This window comes from Mya arenaria, chromosome 12 (genome assembly GCF_026914265.1).
Source record: "Mya arenaria isolate MELC-2E11 chromosome 12, ASM2691426v1".
Taxonomy (NCBI): Eukaryota; Metazoa; Mollusca; class Bivalvia; order Myida; family Myidae; genus Mya; species Mya arenaria.
Window position 1 is genome coordinate 41929107 of NC_069133.1, and position 18124 is coordinate 41947230.

An 18124-nucleotide genomic window follows, 5' to 3' on the forward strand; every position below is an offset into this window, starting at 1 on the left:
GATGATGTGTACATTCTATTCTTGTATTTATTTTCAAGTTTACACATTATTTTAAATCATATTTGAAGATAATTATGTGGTTTTGAGTGATATTTGCAGGACCTCTTTCTTGGGGGGATGGATTCAGAGATGACCCCAGAGATGCAGCCATGACTGTGGCACATGGACGTTATTGATAGTGACTGTAAAGAAATGATGATAGCAGAAAAACGAAACTTAACTTGATATGGTTTTCTGGTGTTTAATCAGCAGACAATTAGTGTTCATAATTTCTGGGAAAATAGTGTCATAGCTGAAATCTATTCTGGAAATTCATAATAAAGTGGTGGACTGGAGTGATTTTACATATAACAAGAAGTGCAATTTCTTTGTGGACCGTGACCTTCTACAAACAGTAGTGATCTTATCTATGTGTACATTAAGAAAATCCATGGCATTGCAAATAACAACGTTTTAACAGATTTGTGAGTAAAAATCATTGGAAATACTACAAATTATTCATTACCTGTTCAAACTCATCTTCTTGCTGTTCGATCTCGCAGGCGTCATACGTTTCCTCTTCCACAGGTCCTCGAGGGGGTGGGGGCATGTGGCGGACAACAGGGGGTGGTGGGGCAGCTGAGCTGTCCGGCTCCTCATAGGCTTCTTCGCAGTCTGAACTGTCCTGAAATGTGAATGGCTTAAGTTGATTATATGGAAAATCAGAGCACCACATGCTCAGTTGGAGCTGTGTTTTTTCACCGATAAAGGGGGAATACTCAATAACACAAATGCCAGAGTTATGGGCAAGGCTACACATGCATGAATTGTCACTGGCAAGATTTTGATCACAGATATCTATTAAACATAATGTATATGGTATGTATACATACTTATGTAGCCCATATGAACATACAAAAAAATGAAGAAGCTGTCTGTAATCCAAAGACAATTACCTTCAATGTGTTTTTAGATATGGCCATGTCTTCACATGCAAAATGCTGATGTTGACGATAATAACAATCCTTTTATCATACGGTAACTTGATTTGTATTTTCTTAAAAAACAGATCTCACAGTAGATGTCTGGCACATAATATTACAAACATTATATTATACAAAGTGTCAGTGTCGGATACCCCGATACACTACTATGCTTAGTTATGTACCGTAGGTGATTTTGCTAAGAAAATCTTGTAATCATGATTAAATAATGAGGCAGCTGCATTGGTTCAGCAAGGTACCAGATGCTTCCCAGTTTAAAAATATCTGGCGAAAACGGCCTTATCAGTACAATAATATTTGTCAGCAGTCAAGACCTCTCAGCCATGGAGGCTACTTGCACTTCATGCAAATACTTTGGAAGAATATAAGTATCTTCCATGGCCGAGAGAGTAAGATTATAAGTATCTTCCATGGGCGAGAATGTAAGATAGGTTCATTCCGACCCGAGCGTAAGGTGTTTTGCGGAAACGAGGTTTACCAAGTTTCCGCAAAACACCTGGCGCGAGGGTCGGGTTGAACCTATCTTACACGAGCGGCTATGGTAGATGCTTTTTCTCCCACCTCAGTTAAACAAAATTAAGTAAAAATGTATTTTTTGCTGGAACTCTTTTGTGCTTAGTGAAAATAATTGCGTATGGATATGTGATAATTCATGGTTGTCATGGATATGCATGCAGTGATTCAGATTATGTTAAATGTCAAATCAGTCTTTAAATAGTTCTAAGGAGAGTGAAGCATTATTTCTTGAAAGGTGCATGAAAACTGTTTAATGGTGACATTTGAAGCGAGAAATAGTTAATTATTGCCACAAGACAAGGTTTCCATGATGCTACAGACGACTGTCTTCAACAAGGGAGGTAATTACAATGTGGTGACCATGAAAAAAGAGTTCCATACGGGCATTTTATCTTCGCCCGTGGGCAAGATAAGAATTTCTAGCATGGTTAAAATATTGGATCTACTTATCTAAGGTGGGAGAACAGTTGTATCCCCTGCCTCATGCATATTCATTAAATTGAGTTGTTGAAAATCAAATGTCCAATGGTATTTATGAATTATAACGGCATCATGGATTCTAGTCATAACTTAAATCTGAATAAAGTCATAAATGGCAACATGGATTCTAGTCATAACTTAAATCTGTATAAATGTCCCAAATGGCAACATGTATTCTAGTCATAACTTAAATCTGTATAAATGTCTCAAATGGCAATATGGATTCTAGTCATAACTTAAATCTGTATAAAAGTCACAAATGGCAACATGTATTATAGTCATAACTTAAATCTGTATAAATGTCTCAAATGGCAACATGTATTCTAGTCATAACTTAAATCTGTATAAATGTCTCAAATGGCAACATGGATTCTAGTCATAACTTAAATCTGTATAAATGTCTCAAATGGCAACATGTATTCTAGTCATAACTTAAATCTGTATAAATGTCCCATATGGCAACATGTATTCTAGTCATAACTTAAATCTGTACAAATGTCACAAATGGCAACATGGATTCTAGTCATAACTTAAATCTGTATAAATGTCTCAAATGGCAACATGTATTCTAGTCATAACTTAAATCTGTATAAATGTCCCATATGGCAACATCGATTCTAGTCATAACTTAAATCTGTATACATGTCTCAAATGGCAACATGTATTCTAGTCATAAGTTAAATCTGTATAAAAGTCACAAATGGCAACATGGAGTCTAGTCATAACTTAAATCTGTATAAATATCTCAAATGGCAAAATGGAGTTTAGTCATAACTTAAATCTGAATAAAAGTCTCAAATGGCAACATGTATTCTAGTCATAACTTAAATCTGTATAAATGTCACAAATGGCAACATGTATTCTAGTCATAACTTAAATCTGTATAAATGTCTCAAATGGCAACATGGATTCTAGTCATAACTTAAATCTGTATAAATGTATCAAATGGCAACATGTATTCTAGTCATAACTTAAATCTGTATAAATGTCTCAAATGGCAACATGTATATTAGTCATAACTTAAATCTGTACAAATGTCACAAATGGCAGCATGGATTCTAGTCATAACTTAAATCTGCATAAATGTCACAAATGACAACAAGTTGGGTGATTTTGTTTTCTTATCTAATACTGATTAAAGTTCAATTAATGCCATTACACATGTATATTGCGAAATAAGGAAAATATGGCACTAAAATTAATTCAACCAGCCGCTGGGCCCTGTTTCAATAAAAAAGGTAAAGCTTAAGATCTTAATTTCCAGGCATAACCCCTTTCTATAAGTAAACTGTGTTTCAATAAAAACAAGAGGCCCATGAGGGCCTATGCTCTACTGGCATGGCTCTTGTGGTCATTTTCAATCCAGACCATGTATGTATGGGTAATAGGCAACAAAGATATAGTTCACGTTTTGTGTTTGGGTAAGCTGAAAACGTTGCACATTCAGCGTCTAGGACAGAAAGTGTTGTAAGCAGATAAGTTGCATGAACTATTTAAATATGTGCCAAGTAAAGGTCATCTGATAAAAAATGCTTTCAAACTGTTCTCATGCTCAAAATTTCTGTAGTTTTAAAATGCAGGAACTAGTATTTAACATTATCATAATGAGTATATATAGATAAAAAACACAACAACAACAATAATAAACAAGAGGCCAAAAAGGGCCTATGCTCTACTGGCATGGCTCTTGTGGTCATTTTCAATCCAGAGCATTAATGTATGGGTAAAAGGCAACAGACATATAGTTCACGCTTTGTGTTTGGGTTTCTTGAAAACGTTGCACATTCAACGTCTGAGGACAGAAAGTGTTTTAAGCAGATTAGTTGCATGAACTATTTTAATATGTGCCTGGTACAGGTCATCTTACAAAAATAAGACTTGCTTTCAAAACTACTCATGGTCAAAATTTCATTTGTTACTTTAAAAATAAAAAAGTTGGTCAAAGTCAAGGTTATCCGAGGACAACATAGATGCTTGATTGCAAAACTGTACACATGGTCCAAATTTCATTGCTGTAGCTTTAGAAATAAAAAAGTAGGTCAAAAGGGGTGGGCTTTCACCCAAGGGGCAAAATTTCAACTGTTTTGCTAGATGGTCATCATATGATGGTCCACAACAAATATCAAAAGTATGAGCCAAGAATATTTTGAAAATATTTCTTGAATAAGTCTTGTGACTTGTACCCCCGGGGCATAATTTGAACAATCATGGTAGTGGACCACTAAATTATGCCTTATTCAAAATAGCAAGGGTCTGCATAGCTGGTTCTGACAAAAAGATTTTCAAACATTCCCAATTTAAGTATACCAAACCTGTGAACCCCGGGAGATGGCCAGTAATGACCCCAGGGGCATAATTTGAACAAACTTTCACAAGCAATTGTGTTTAGATGTATGCACGAACACACAAAAAGATTTTCAAACATTTCCCAATTTAAGTATACCAAACCTGTGAACCCTGGGGCATGGCCAGTAATGACCCCAAGGGCATAATTTGAACAAACATTCACAACCGATTGTGTATGTGACAGACACTTTGGCCAATAGAGCTAAAAATGGCCTTTGGCTTTTCAACAAGAACAAGGGAGAATTATTTACAAAATCAACTGCAGAACCAAAAAGCAAGTTGTCTCCCTTTAATACTAGACTTGACATGTAAACTTGGCTAAAAATAGACTTAGCTAAAATAGCATGTTTTTTTAAACTTTCAAGGCCCATAATCTAGGCATGCATGGGCGGATCTGGCTGGTTTTCAAGAGGAACCAAGCTCTGATGGATATCTAAATATTGTACAAGTTTCATCAAGATACAAACAAAACTGAAGACTGTATTGTGTTCACAAGCAATTGTTTACAGACGCACTGACGCATGCACTGACACACATATGACGTACACATTACCATCGCATAAGCTCTTCGGGCTAACTGACACTATGAAATAGGTGCTGATCCTACCATTTTAATAGTCATTTTTAAATTAAAGAAAATCATTTAAGTGTGTGTTTTAATATGTTATTTAAAACCTTTATAGGGGCTGCATGTACTCCGTATGATGAAATAGCGAAAAAAAAGAAGAAATGTGTCGAAAACTGACAAAAACTTGGTATCGATGTGTACAATGCATTGAAACTTACTAACTTAAGTACCACATATTTTACAATTAATTTATTTTTCGCAGTTATTTCGTATTTTTCCATTAAAAAAGATTACTAGGTATGTCTACCTAGTAGAATTTATTCCTTATGCGTGATTGGCTAGTCGAGTTTTATCACGTGATATTACCAAGTTAGGCATATATATGCTTAAACATCCAACCGGTTAGGGTAGGTTTTCGTAGCACAGATGATACAACACTGGACTGCAATTTTGGCGACGCCAGTTCAAACCCGGTCTCCGACTCAATTTTTTTTTACACTTTGGTGGTTTTTTTACAATTATGATATCAAAGAGTAAAACATTTTATTAAATAATTGCCCTGAGATTCGTTACAGAAAATAACTTTTTTTGGTGCCAATCTGATGTACAGTCCCTTTAAAGCTTTATACAGAAGATCACTTTAACACCATTCTCAAATGATGACATAAACATTCTTATATAAAGGAGAATAAAATAAAAAAATAAGTAAAATAGCCTACCTACCCTACTTGTTATTGAGAAGGACGCAACAGTAGAAAAAACATTTTTTTGGCCCAATGTAAGACACAATCTATGTCAGTATGTTTTTAGTTCAAATCAAAAAAAAAAAAAGTTGTGAAAAAAACTTACAAAGCTATCATCCGATATTTCATTGTCGAACTCCTGTGGCTGAACATGTGGAGACTTAATATCCGACAAGCTTAATTTACCGATATTTTTACGAAAGAATTTCTTCATTATTTTATCGATGCAACCACACAACATTCTACTACATAAGAACCACTTGTACTTGTTTCCTAGTCTATACGCTATTCCAATTACTCATCATAACAGAAAAAAGGGAAATACTTAATCCATTGTCAAGATTTTTTATAACGTGCTTTAAAAATACCACAGAAAAAAACGTTATGAATATTCCTTTTGAACTTCCCTCAGAGTCTGCAATCCAAGTTAATGTATTTAGTTGGTTTGATAATATTTCACACAATTATGACTTAAAAGACTTAAGCACTTTCAACAAAATTGTAGTTTATAATAATAACACATATATTGCAACGTTGATTTTTTTCTTTACGATTTAAACACAAAGTTTTTACACGCACATGGAAAATAAACGAAGAAAATTTTCCAACAGCAGAAAATGAAATGTATTTAATCAAACATATATTTTAAAATCAATAAACCACATGATGTCAAATGTAATATTATTCATCTGTCTGATTTCCGGCAAGAAATATACATGATGTTCCCCTGGGGCATTTTGTAAGTGTTTAAATTTGTCAAAACTTAAGTAATAATACGTCAAAACATGGGGCGAACAAATTGACCAGGTTATCATAATATTAATTATTTTAACAGATGAGTATTCAAAAGTATGCAGTATTTTCATCACTTAGTATACATTACAAGTGTATTCTTTAAATATCTTAAAATGAAAAAAAATAAATATTTAAACATTTTATTTTTAAAAAATAAAATAAAATATGTTTTCTCTACATTATATTTAAGATATTAAAAAAAAAAAATTGAGTTGAGTCGATAAGTGTTTTTTCCAAAGAATATATCTACAGTATAACACTTAATTTGTTTAAAAATTCTCAGTCCATTTATTTCCTTGAGTAATAGACTTAAGAGCCACATTGTCTGTTTTGTGTGAAAGTATCTATCAACTTGGTATATGAATTAAATTCACTCAGGGAAATAATATTCTTGTATCTGGATCATTCTGAACAAAGAAGAAATACATAAAAAGTCCCTGATCATCAATTAACTGAACCACTAATTAGTCTTAAAGCTGCACTCTCACGGATTGAACTTTTTTTTGTCTTGGAACGAGCTAATTTTTGCGAAAATCCATGGAAACCAGTTATATAAGACTGCTGACAAAAAATAAGATCGCAGATTTTTATATTGAAGTTAAAAAATTGATGTTTTATGCATTTTTCTTAAACTGTTAGTAACGGTTTAAGCCATAAAACATTAATATTCGAACAGAAATATGAAAATCTATGATCTGATTTTTTGTCAGCAATCTTATATCATTGGATTGCAGATATTCACGCAAAAATTTGCTCTTTCCAAGACAAAAAATAAAAAAGTTGTAAAAATGGTATATCTGTGGGAGTGCAGCTTTAAATTGCAACAAAGAGATATTTGGTCAATTGTTCAAAGATAACGACATAAATGACATTGTTGTTTACCTTCAATGTGAAATAATAAATTTTGACAATGTGCTCATATATCTAAATAAAACATTAGAACAGCTAAAATAGTTTTCTCAAATCTGGTTAGAAATGCTGCAGATCACAAGAGATTTCATTTATCATCCAGAGCAGTACGTATTATTAGGTTTTTAAGTTAACAATAATGATGTTAACAATGTTGTAAACATTAACAAAGTTCTGAACAATCGGCCATTTTGATATATATATATAGAATATTGTCATATATTCTGGTATTAATGACATTTAAACTGAAATTAAAGTTGCAAAATTGAATATTCATTGAAGTCAGCCCAAGATATGCCTTGCTACATGTAATTTAAAGCATAGCTACATTGGTAATAATACATAAGTTTCCAAAAGGAGCACCTCGGCTATTATCAAACAGATATGACCTCAGAAATAATGCAGGTCTTCAAAAAATAGTCCATCATGGCAACGAAAGCACATATTGACAACATGTTGTTTGTTCTTTCAACTGTCAAGGGACATATTAATGCACCAGTCAATTACAACCACGGCCCCCTCAGGTCCGGGGGGATAATCAAGGAAACGGGCCATGGTGGCCCCGCAGTGCCGGGTGAATACGTTGGTTTTGTCCTGCGCCAAAAATAGCGGGCAATCAGGGCCTTACCAAGGGTGCCTTAGGTGCGGGGGCATTTGGTGGGGATTTTACCAGCAGTTTACTCCCACAGGGTGGGGATTTTACCGGGGCTTGGCTGGACTAGTGCATAAATTGAACACATGGGGAATAGTATCAAGCTATTTTTCTTTTAATTTGAATCTTAATTTAAGTGTTTTTCCAAAGCATAATCAAGACACAATCAAAATAATTCATTTCAGGAAAGTGTTTATGTTATGGAATGAATCTACTTAGCGTTATGATAATTGAGTTAATTGCGAGCGTCCTCATCACATTTTTTTTTAAATCTTGAGGCCTAACGTATTTACAAGGTCTATCCCAAACCTTGCTGTAGATGGCGTTGTTACGTATGACAAGTTTTTAAGCAACACTGACACCATAACCAGTACCGTAATTATTTTCTTTGAAAACCAGACAAGCTAAGAAAAGTCGGAGTGAAAATATTCAACACTGAATTAATTTATATCTGAAGAAATTATTCATGTTGTAATGTAAAAGAAATTTAGTAATAAAAAATTATATTTCTTCACACCAGAATTACATCACTTCAAAATTTAAATGTAAGAGTATAAATATCGCAGATAAAAACCCAAAGCAAAACAGAATACATATCTAAAATTATCATAATGAGTAAATATACATTAAAATATCAAAAGATCAGGAAAAAAAGAATGAAAATTAAATAGCAATTTATTTGTCATGGTAGTGTTCATAGTGAAGAAATCAAGTGAGTTATCCTCGATGGTTAGTTCAGTTGAAAGAGCACCTGCATGACTTCCAAGTAGGGGGTCCCCAGGGTTTAATGCAACCTGTGACATTTGGTGGGACTGTGCTTAACCCTTAGGCTGCTGATGGCGATTTTAAAGGCTTTGCAAACAGCTTGGAACCAGACCAGTCACCGAGTAACTCGGCGCCTGGTCAGGTTCCAAGCAGTTTGCCACTCAGTCAATATAACCCCAAAGTTTTAAGGAAATGGAAAGAAATGTAGAATAAACCAGACAACATTTTTGAGCAGACGACAATTTACCCAGCATGCAAAGGGTTAAGTGCACAAGTTGGATTAGTGAGAATTGTAGTTTTCGAGTCGAGGGGACCACAATGGTTATTATATGGTCTAGTTTGGGAATTCAGAAACATATTTGAGTACAGAGTGGCTGAATGCCACAGTTACGTCACCAAAACAATTTAGCAAGTTTACGAGACATGTTGGTCTGTTTAGTTACTATAGTTGGTAAAGCACGAAAATTGTAAATAGGAGTTTTCAAATTCAATACCCCGATGCCAGCCACATTCTTTTGTGAGCCAAGAAAAAATAATTTCATGCATGAACAGGGTAAATTCCCACAAAGCATAGAAAATGAAATTCCCTGATTTTTCCCTGACCAAATCCCAATTTTTCCTTACCAAACTATCATTGAGCCACATTCTATATAGAAAATAAAATTCCCTGATTTTTCCCTGACCAAATCCCAATTTTTCCTGACCAAACTATCATTGAGCCACATTCTACATAGAAAATAAAATTCCCTGATTTTTCCCTGACCAAATCCCAATTTTTCCTGACCAAACTATCATTGAGCCACATTCTATATAGAAAATAAAATTCCCTGATTTTTCCCTGACCAAATCCCAATTTTTCCTGACCAAACTATTATTGAGCCATATTCTACATAGAAAATAAAATTCCCTGATTTTTCCCTGACCAAATCCCAATTTTTCCTGACCAAACTTTCATTGAGCCACATTCTATATAGAAAATAAAATTCCCTGATTTTTCCCTGACCAAATCCCAATTTTTCCTGACCAAACTATCATTGTTCATTAGAAGCTTTATCGGTCATCTATGAGCATAATTACTAATGTTGGCCTCCATCCTCCCCATCAGCCAACCCTTAACACTTCTTCTTGTATAGTGTATTGGCTTTTTATAATTTATCTTTGTTTAACTGGAAAGGAAGAAGCTGCCTTAGCCTTACTTCCTTCGTGCTGCTATTTAACAAATTGTTTTGACAGCCCTCAGTCTCAGGTTCCAAATTTCCCCTGGCAAATTTGAAAATTCCCTCACACTTCCCTGACTTTTGCCCATTTCCCTAATTTCCCTGAACAATTTGAAAATTCCCCAACCTTTCCCTGACTTTTGCCCTTTTCCTGAATTTCCCTGACCAATTTGAAAATTCCCTGGCATTTCCATGACTTTTGCTCATTTCCAAAAATTTCCCTGACCAATATATTAATTACCCAACTTTTCCCTGACTGTGGGAACCCCGAAGAAAGCATGGAATTCATAATATATATTAGTATGAACAGTGAGTGCTTAACAAATACTTTTTTAAAGGTGAGGAAAGTCCTTAAGTAAAACATTAGTGCCAAACACCAGAAACTAGATCACCGAGGGCTTAACAGGGGCGTACAAAGCGTTTTGGAGGTACAGGAGGTGCTGTGGTAACCCAGGCGTCCGTCTCGATGTATTTCTGTTAATATACACACAAATATTAAACTAGAACAAATACTGTGAAATTACTGGCTTAGGATTAAACAGATCTGAAACACGAGTATTGCAGGAATATATGAATGCTCACCAAACGCCAATTTTCTGTGAAAGGCAGATATAGTAATACAATATGCTGATAGAAGGTACATAAGGTAGCATTATTATACACAAATCAATAATATTCATAACATGCAAAGATATAAATATTTTTTTCATTTTTACTTTTAAAGTAAATTTCAACTAGAAATGTGTCCATAGGACACGGATGCCCCCACTTCGATTTTTTGTCACAGAAAATAAGCCATAATGATTATTCAGGATAATCTGAGGGCCCTAACTCCTAAATGATTAAAGCGATTTCCATGGCTATCGAACTTGATCAAGATATTATGGTCACAAACATGTGTTAAAAGTTTGGTGAGGATTGGACAAACAGTTTTCAAGAATTAGATCGGAAACAATCTTCGGGACGTATTTTTCAAGTCTTTTTTTGCAAATAAAGAGCCGTAACTCCTAAATGACAAAAGCGATTTCCATGGCTATCGAACTTGATCAAGATATTATGGTCACAATCATGTATGTAAAGTTTGGTGAGGATTGGACACATACTTTTCAAGAATTAGATTGGAAACATATATTTTTGAAGTATTTTTGGCAAAAAAGGGCCGTAACTCCTAAATGACTAAAGCGATTTCCATGACTATCGAACTTGATCAAGATATTATGGTCACAAACATGTGTTTAAAGTTTGGTGAGGATTGGACAAACGGTTTTCAAGAATTAGATCGGAAACAATCTTCGGGAATTTTTGGCAAAAAAGGGCCGTAACTCCTAAATGACTAAAGCGATTTCCATGACTATCGAACTTGATCAAGATATTATGGTCACAAACATGTGTTTAAAGTTTGGTGAGGATTGGACAAACGGTTTTCAAGAATTAGATCGGAAACAATCTTCGGGACGTACGTACGTTACAAGTCATATACGTATGTACGTACGTACGTACGTACGTACGTACGTACGTACGGACAAGGGCAACCCTATATGCCGCCACTTTGTGGGGGCATAAAAAATGAATAAAGCTGCAATTGAAATTCACAAATATCAGTAGAAGAGGAACATTGCATGATAGCGTGAATATGGATCTTTAAACATTTTACCATGTCATGGCCATCTATCTATAATCTAAGTTTCGTTTGAGTTCCTTTCGATCATTCCAAGATAAGATCCGAACATTTGCATCCATTATGGAAAATATGGTCAAAGGGAGACAAACAAATATGCAGGGTGGAATTATTGTTCTTGGGAACTCCAATTCCTCTCATTGCAATCTATATTTCGAGTTTCATTTCAATCCCTTTAAACATGCAAAGATATGGCCCATACAAGCACCGATTTAAAAAAAAAAAGGTTTTAAGGAGATAACTTAAGAAATTCGTTGGGAAGAATAATGGTTCCTGTGCACTGCACTTTCTATCATCACCATCTATCTATATTTTAAGTTTCAGTTAAATTCCTTTAGAACTTTCACAGGTATTGGTTTGGACAAGCCTCGATTATGAAACAATAGTTAAAGGGAGATAACACAATAAATATGTATGATAGGATTACAGTTCTTGTGCACTGCACTTCCTCTCATTTACCAAGTTTTATTCCAATCCCATCAGTAGTTTTGAAGCTATTTTCCAGACAAGGGTGTGGCAGATAGACAGACAGACGGACAAGGCGACGACAATATGCTCTTGTCTTCTCAAAATCATACAGTTCTAAAATCTACTTTGAAGATGTATGCCCACACAAACACACACACACACACACGCAAGCACACAAATACTCTAGAAATGGTGAATTACTGTGATAATCTTTTTGGCTTAAAGTATACTATGGGAAAAATGGGCATTTTTAAAAAAAAATGTAAAATGACACCTCAAGGACATGTCAATCCTACTTAAAACTAGAAATTTTCTTATCAGATAAGTCACCTGTTGGGGAGTACCAATTTTTTTTCTAAAAAAAGGTCACTATGACATGATGACCCATAAGTCAATTCATATCATCTTCTTACCTTGACCAATGTGCATACCAAGTTTGAAGAAGTACTCAACACCATATATTGACCCATAAGTCAATTCATAACATCTGCTGGCCATGATGAATGCACATAGCAAGTTTGAAGACATACTCTACACCACATAATGACCCTAAAGCCAATTCAAATCATCTGCTGGCCATGATGAATCAGAATGTGCATACCAAGTTTGAAGAAGAACTCTACACACAGATCTGAAACAAAAGTGTGACACCAGTGCGGACAACATAAAACCTATATATATCTGCTTTGTTTCACAGGTGACATAATTAATCCGGAAACAATCACGCTGAAATATAATAGAACAGTTTCCTCTCAAGAAAACAGTTATTTCAACCCAGATAAGTATAGATCCAAATAGTTGGCAAATTTTGGATAATCCTTTCCTTGCCAACGGTATTGATAAAAAAGTACTCGTATGTTAAAAAATAAAATACATTTTTACTATATTTCATTTAAATGAGGTGGGAGAAAAAGCATTTGCCATTGACCCTTGTGTAAGATAGGTTCATCCCGACCCTCCTGCAGGGTGTTCTTCCGAAACTTGGTAAACCCTGTTTCCGCAAAACACTCTATTTTTGGTGCAAAACATGAGTGAGTCTGTCAATGTATGTACAAGTATCGCACTTATATTAAAAAAAGTGGTTGTTGCTGTAAGGATCTGTTTTATGCATGGGCTCATGGGAGATCAAAATGGGAAGGCAGCAGAAGTGGGGGGAGGGGCAGTACTTACATGTGTGGGTTGTGGTGGCTGTTGGGGTGCACCTCTACCTGATCGATGTGGGGCAGGGCGGGATGGCAGCGGAGGGGGTGCGTCACTAGATCCAAAAGACGTTGGCTGAAATAATCACAATGTTTGGTGATATCAAATACAGTTAACAAAACGCTCAAAATCCACATGACTCGGACACAAAAGAAATGACATCATTGCCAAAATGCATACAATTTTTTAATCAAAGCGCTTAAAGCGTTGAATGGCTTTCAACCTGCAACGTTTTGTGAGTATAGTCATGTAATTGTAAGACTTATTTATTAACATAGACATCTAAAGATAGTATATGCTCACTCATAATTTCCTTCGCGAACACTTTTAGAGTTTAATGTTGATTCTCAATGAGATCATGAAGTATAAGTCACTTGAAATGTGGAATACGCCAAAATAGTTACATAATAACGGGAAGGTATTGAGTAATTCTCAATATCATATAAAACCTTATCTAGAGATTTGGTTTCATAAACAATGCACTGCCAAGGATAAAGCATTATGGAATTTTTAGTAAAATCTACTCTACACTTCAAACTTGACAGTACACTTGAGGTGTATTTAATTTACTACCAGAGTATGGCAACTAAACCAAATCCATCCCAACAAAATGCATTGGACATATTAATTAGGTTTATGTTTAAGGCTTCTTTCTACAACTTCAAATTCCTCTGGATCGAATCACCCACATACTATTTATTCCCTGTATGTTTGATGTACATGTATCTTAATAATGCCCTCAACATATGTTGTTACTCAAGGACACTAGAACTCCGCGAGTCGGATGTGTCGCCTGACGAATTATTTACTGTCGACATTATAGCTGTTAGATTGGCATTTTATTCATTTATAGACAATGATGTTGCCATTTAACTTTCAAGTGTAGGTGGCATTTGAACCCTCAATCAGATATACCTACGGAATAAGTTTCAGGTTGAAACATCCTATAGTTTACGAGATATGCCACGGACAAAACCTAAGCAAGAAAATTAACAAAGGGCAATAACTCTAAAAATATGGCAGCAAGAGTAACGGTTCTTGTGCACTGCACTTGCCCTCAATGAGATCTATCTAGCAATGAAGTTTCAAGTTGATACCTCTTATATTCTTCAAGATATGCCCCGGACAAAACTTTAAGCATGAAAATTAACAAAGGGCAATAACTTTAAAACTAAGAAAGCAAGAGTTACTGTTATTGTGCACTGCACTTGCCCTCAATGAGATCTATCTACATATGAAGTTTCAAGTTGATAACTCTTATATTCTACAAGATATGCCCCGGACAAAACTTTAAGCATGAAAAATAACAAAGGGCAAAACTCTAAAAATATGGAAGCAAGAGTAACACTTCTTGTGCACTGCACTTGCCCTCAATTAGATCTATGTACATATGAAGTTTCAAGTTGATACCACTAATAGTTTAGGAGATATACCCCGGACAAGCGAAAATGGGACGCAGACACGGCCGACACCGCCGACAAAAGTAACCCCTATATGTCGTCTTTTCAGGCGACACAAAAATGAACAGATTTATATCAGTTGTTTTTTTTTAATATTCATATGAGTTATGCTACAAGCTCAATATATTGGATTGAAATTACTGAGACAAACTGAGAAATAATCACATACTTTCTGTTTCATTCGGCACTACATGACTATGACACAAATTGTAGCAGGTCGATAGCCTGTCAACACTTTACGCCATTTGATTTTAGTGGTAAAAGTGTATATTATTTATTATATTCATTTAGTAATGGTTAAAAGGTTGTTAGTACATGTATGTACTTACACAAGAGAATGGTTTTCATGATGCTATCACACATTTTACAAACGCAAGTAAAAAGTAACAATCTCAATTAAAAATGTCAAGTAATAGCCAATTTAGGCAATTTAAAACATAGAAAATATACTTATAAATGAACTACAATCACCAAGAAACTGATTGTACGATATAATGAAGTATTATAATTTAATTTAAAACATTATGAATTGGCATTTAATTGCATTAACCGCATTACATAGACTGATAACTCATTACAGCGCTATTTATAGCAAGCTAATTAATATGCAGAACACAGTCCATAGCAATTAGAGCAGATTGCTTACTAGGTATTTTCGAATTGGTAATGTAAATTAGGTCGGTGACCACCGCGGTTTTAACAGCGCTGGGGTTGATATGCCCGTGTGCGCATTATTTCGTCAAAAGTTAAAAATGTTCTGTCGATCTGCCGATGCAATTTCCGAGATACATTTATAAAAGTCTACAGGCCTAGCGGCCTACAGCCTAAAAAATACAACTAAAGGTCATTATATATCCAACTTAGGCATATAATTAAAAGAGAAATTGTGGGGTTTTTGTTTCTGTGGTATGATTACACTATATATCACCTCATGAACAGCAAAAGTAAATAATTTGCCACTTCTCGTGCAGCTTTTGGTGCTCACTCTGTGGAATATATTGCAATCTTACACTGGTACATAATCCTCTATTTCTTGAAATATTTTCAAATTTATTGCATGTGAATACATACACATTATATTTTATCATAAGAGTATAAAAATCTAAACTTACGTCTGGAGGGAGAGGGCGACCACCACCTGAGCGGGCAGGGGGAGGCGGCAACTTGGACTTGGACGGCATCTTAATCTGAAACAGGCAACACAAACCAAACTTAGTAGGCTTCAGAAAGTTGTTGTTTTGTCCATCCTGTCAATATGATGTGGAGGTTTTGTCCATGGGATGATTTGTCATACAGTCCATAAATTAGCATGGTGTAATGATCAGAAATTAGTAAATTAGCATGGTGTAATGATCATAAATTAGCATGGTTTAATGATCATAAATTAGCATGGTGTAATGGTAATAAATTAGCATGGTTTAAAGATAATAAATTAGCATGGTGTAATGATCAGAAATTAGCATGGTGTAATGATTAAAAATTAGCATGGACTGAAGTTATGATAATAAATTAGCATGGTGTAATGATCATAAATTAGCATGGACTGAAGTTATGATCATAAATAAGCATGGTGTAATGATAATAAATTAGCATGGTCAAATGATCATAAATTAGCATTGTGTTATGATCATAAATAAACATGGTGTAATGATCATAAATTAGCATGGACTGAAGTTATGATCATATTAAAGCATGGTGTAATGATCATTAATTAGCATGGACTGAAGTTATGATCGTAAATTAGCATGGTTTAAAGATCATAAATAAGCATGGTATAACAGGATTTTGCACTTTGGTAATTCCTTACTTGTTTGTTCTATTGCTTCTTTGTTTTACTTGTTACTTGTTTTCGATCAACAGTCTTGAATTTGCGGTGTATAGATATTCCCTCGGAAGAGAAACATTTGCGTAATCTATGTGGACTATCAACTGAGTCGATTGTTCAGAGCTTTGTTAAAGCTAACAGCATCATTGTTAACTTTTAAAGGTGATATATTTTAAGTTGTGCTTATATATTTTAATAGAACAAGCATAGCTGAAAAAGTTGTCTCACAATTTGTAATAAGTAGTTTATATACCTAACGTATAAATAAAACTTCCAGAGAAGTAAATATTTGAAAGTTAACAACGATCATGTTAACAACACTGTTAAATTTAATAACGTTCTGAACAATTGACCTAATGTGTCCTGATTATATATTGGTTATCCATCTAGTTAATAAAAAGGACTTTTTGATTTTTGTTTTGCCCAAGATCCCCCCCCCTCCCGAAGACCATTGCAGGAGTCAAATTCATAAGTTAACAACATTCGACAGAAACAAAAATCTGCATAAAACACTAACCAATTTTAAAGCTCCTATTCAAAAGTGCTAATATCGCTAATTATATATGTTACGAATTTCTGAAAGCATGATCGAGGCATTAGCATATGGACATTTTCATAATAAAAGTTGAAGAGCAGTCAAAATAGGCTTAACTGGCCAATGACCACACTGCTGATGGGGCAGCTGCAAGGAAACAAAAAAATATAAGATAACAATAAACTTAACACCTTTATTATATTGCTTGTTGAAACAAAGGAGATATGCAGAAAAACATGAACTCTTGAGTGGTCAGATACATATATACATAGAAGGAAAATTAACACCAACTTTGTTTTGACGCAAAATTGACAGCAAAAAAAGTGCAGCCATAAAAGTTCAATGCACCAGTGTATCCAGTACTATAGCTATTGGGAATCTCTTGTCAATGATCTTACATGTATCACAATATCATTTTCATCACAAGATTACTTTTTTATCACAAGATCACTTAATCTTATCACAAGATCACTTAACCTTATCACAAGAATACTTGTTTTTATCCCTAGATCACTTGAGCTTATCACAAGGTTTCTTGTTTTGATCACAAGATCACTTAATCTTTTCACAAGAGCACTTGTTTTATTCACAAGATCATTTAACTTTATCACAAGATCACTTAACCTTATCACAAGATCACTTGTTTTTATCACAAGAGCACTTTTTTATCACAAGACACTTATCCCTTCATCACAAAGTATTTAGCTTATCACAACATTTCTTGTTTTTATCACAAATTCACTTGATCTTATGTGATCTAATCATAAGATCACTTTTTTGGAGTTTTAAGTATTTAATCCCTTCCGAAATACATTTAGTTTTTTAAGTGACACGGCTGAGGATCAAACTCTTTACTCCTGGATTGGCAGTCAAGTGTCTTACCACATGACCACAGATCTACCTGGTAATAATCATCTTCAGGTGTTGTGAAAGGGACTCACTTATGATTTTGGACAAAACAGTTATGCATCTGAAAACACTAAT

The 18124-nt window shown here is 34.6% G+C and overlaps 1 protein-coding gene across 5 annotated transcripts in view; it reads right to left on the reverse strand.

Annotated features, from left to right (window-relative positions):
• The window catches only part of LOC128211055 (B-cell linker protein-like), a 63507-nt gene that overhangs the window by 28389 nt on the left and 16994 nt on the right, over positions 1–18124 (reverse strand). For all 5 annotated transcript variants that reach the window (XM_052915451.1, XM_052915454.1, XM_052915453.1 and 2 more), the window contains exons 2-4: positions 15893–15967; positions 13291–13395; positions 506–664 (exon numbers count right to left, since the gene is read on the reverse strand). In XM_052915451.1, coding sequence (XP_052771411.1) covers positions 506–664; positions 13291–13395; positions 15893–15961 — 333 coding nt within the window. In that variant the 5' untranslated portion in view covers positions 15962–15967. The remainder of the gene's footprint in view (positions 1–505; positions 665–13290; positions 13396–15892; positions 15968–18124) is intronic.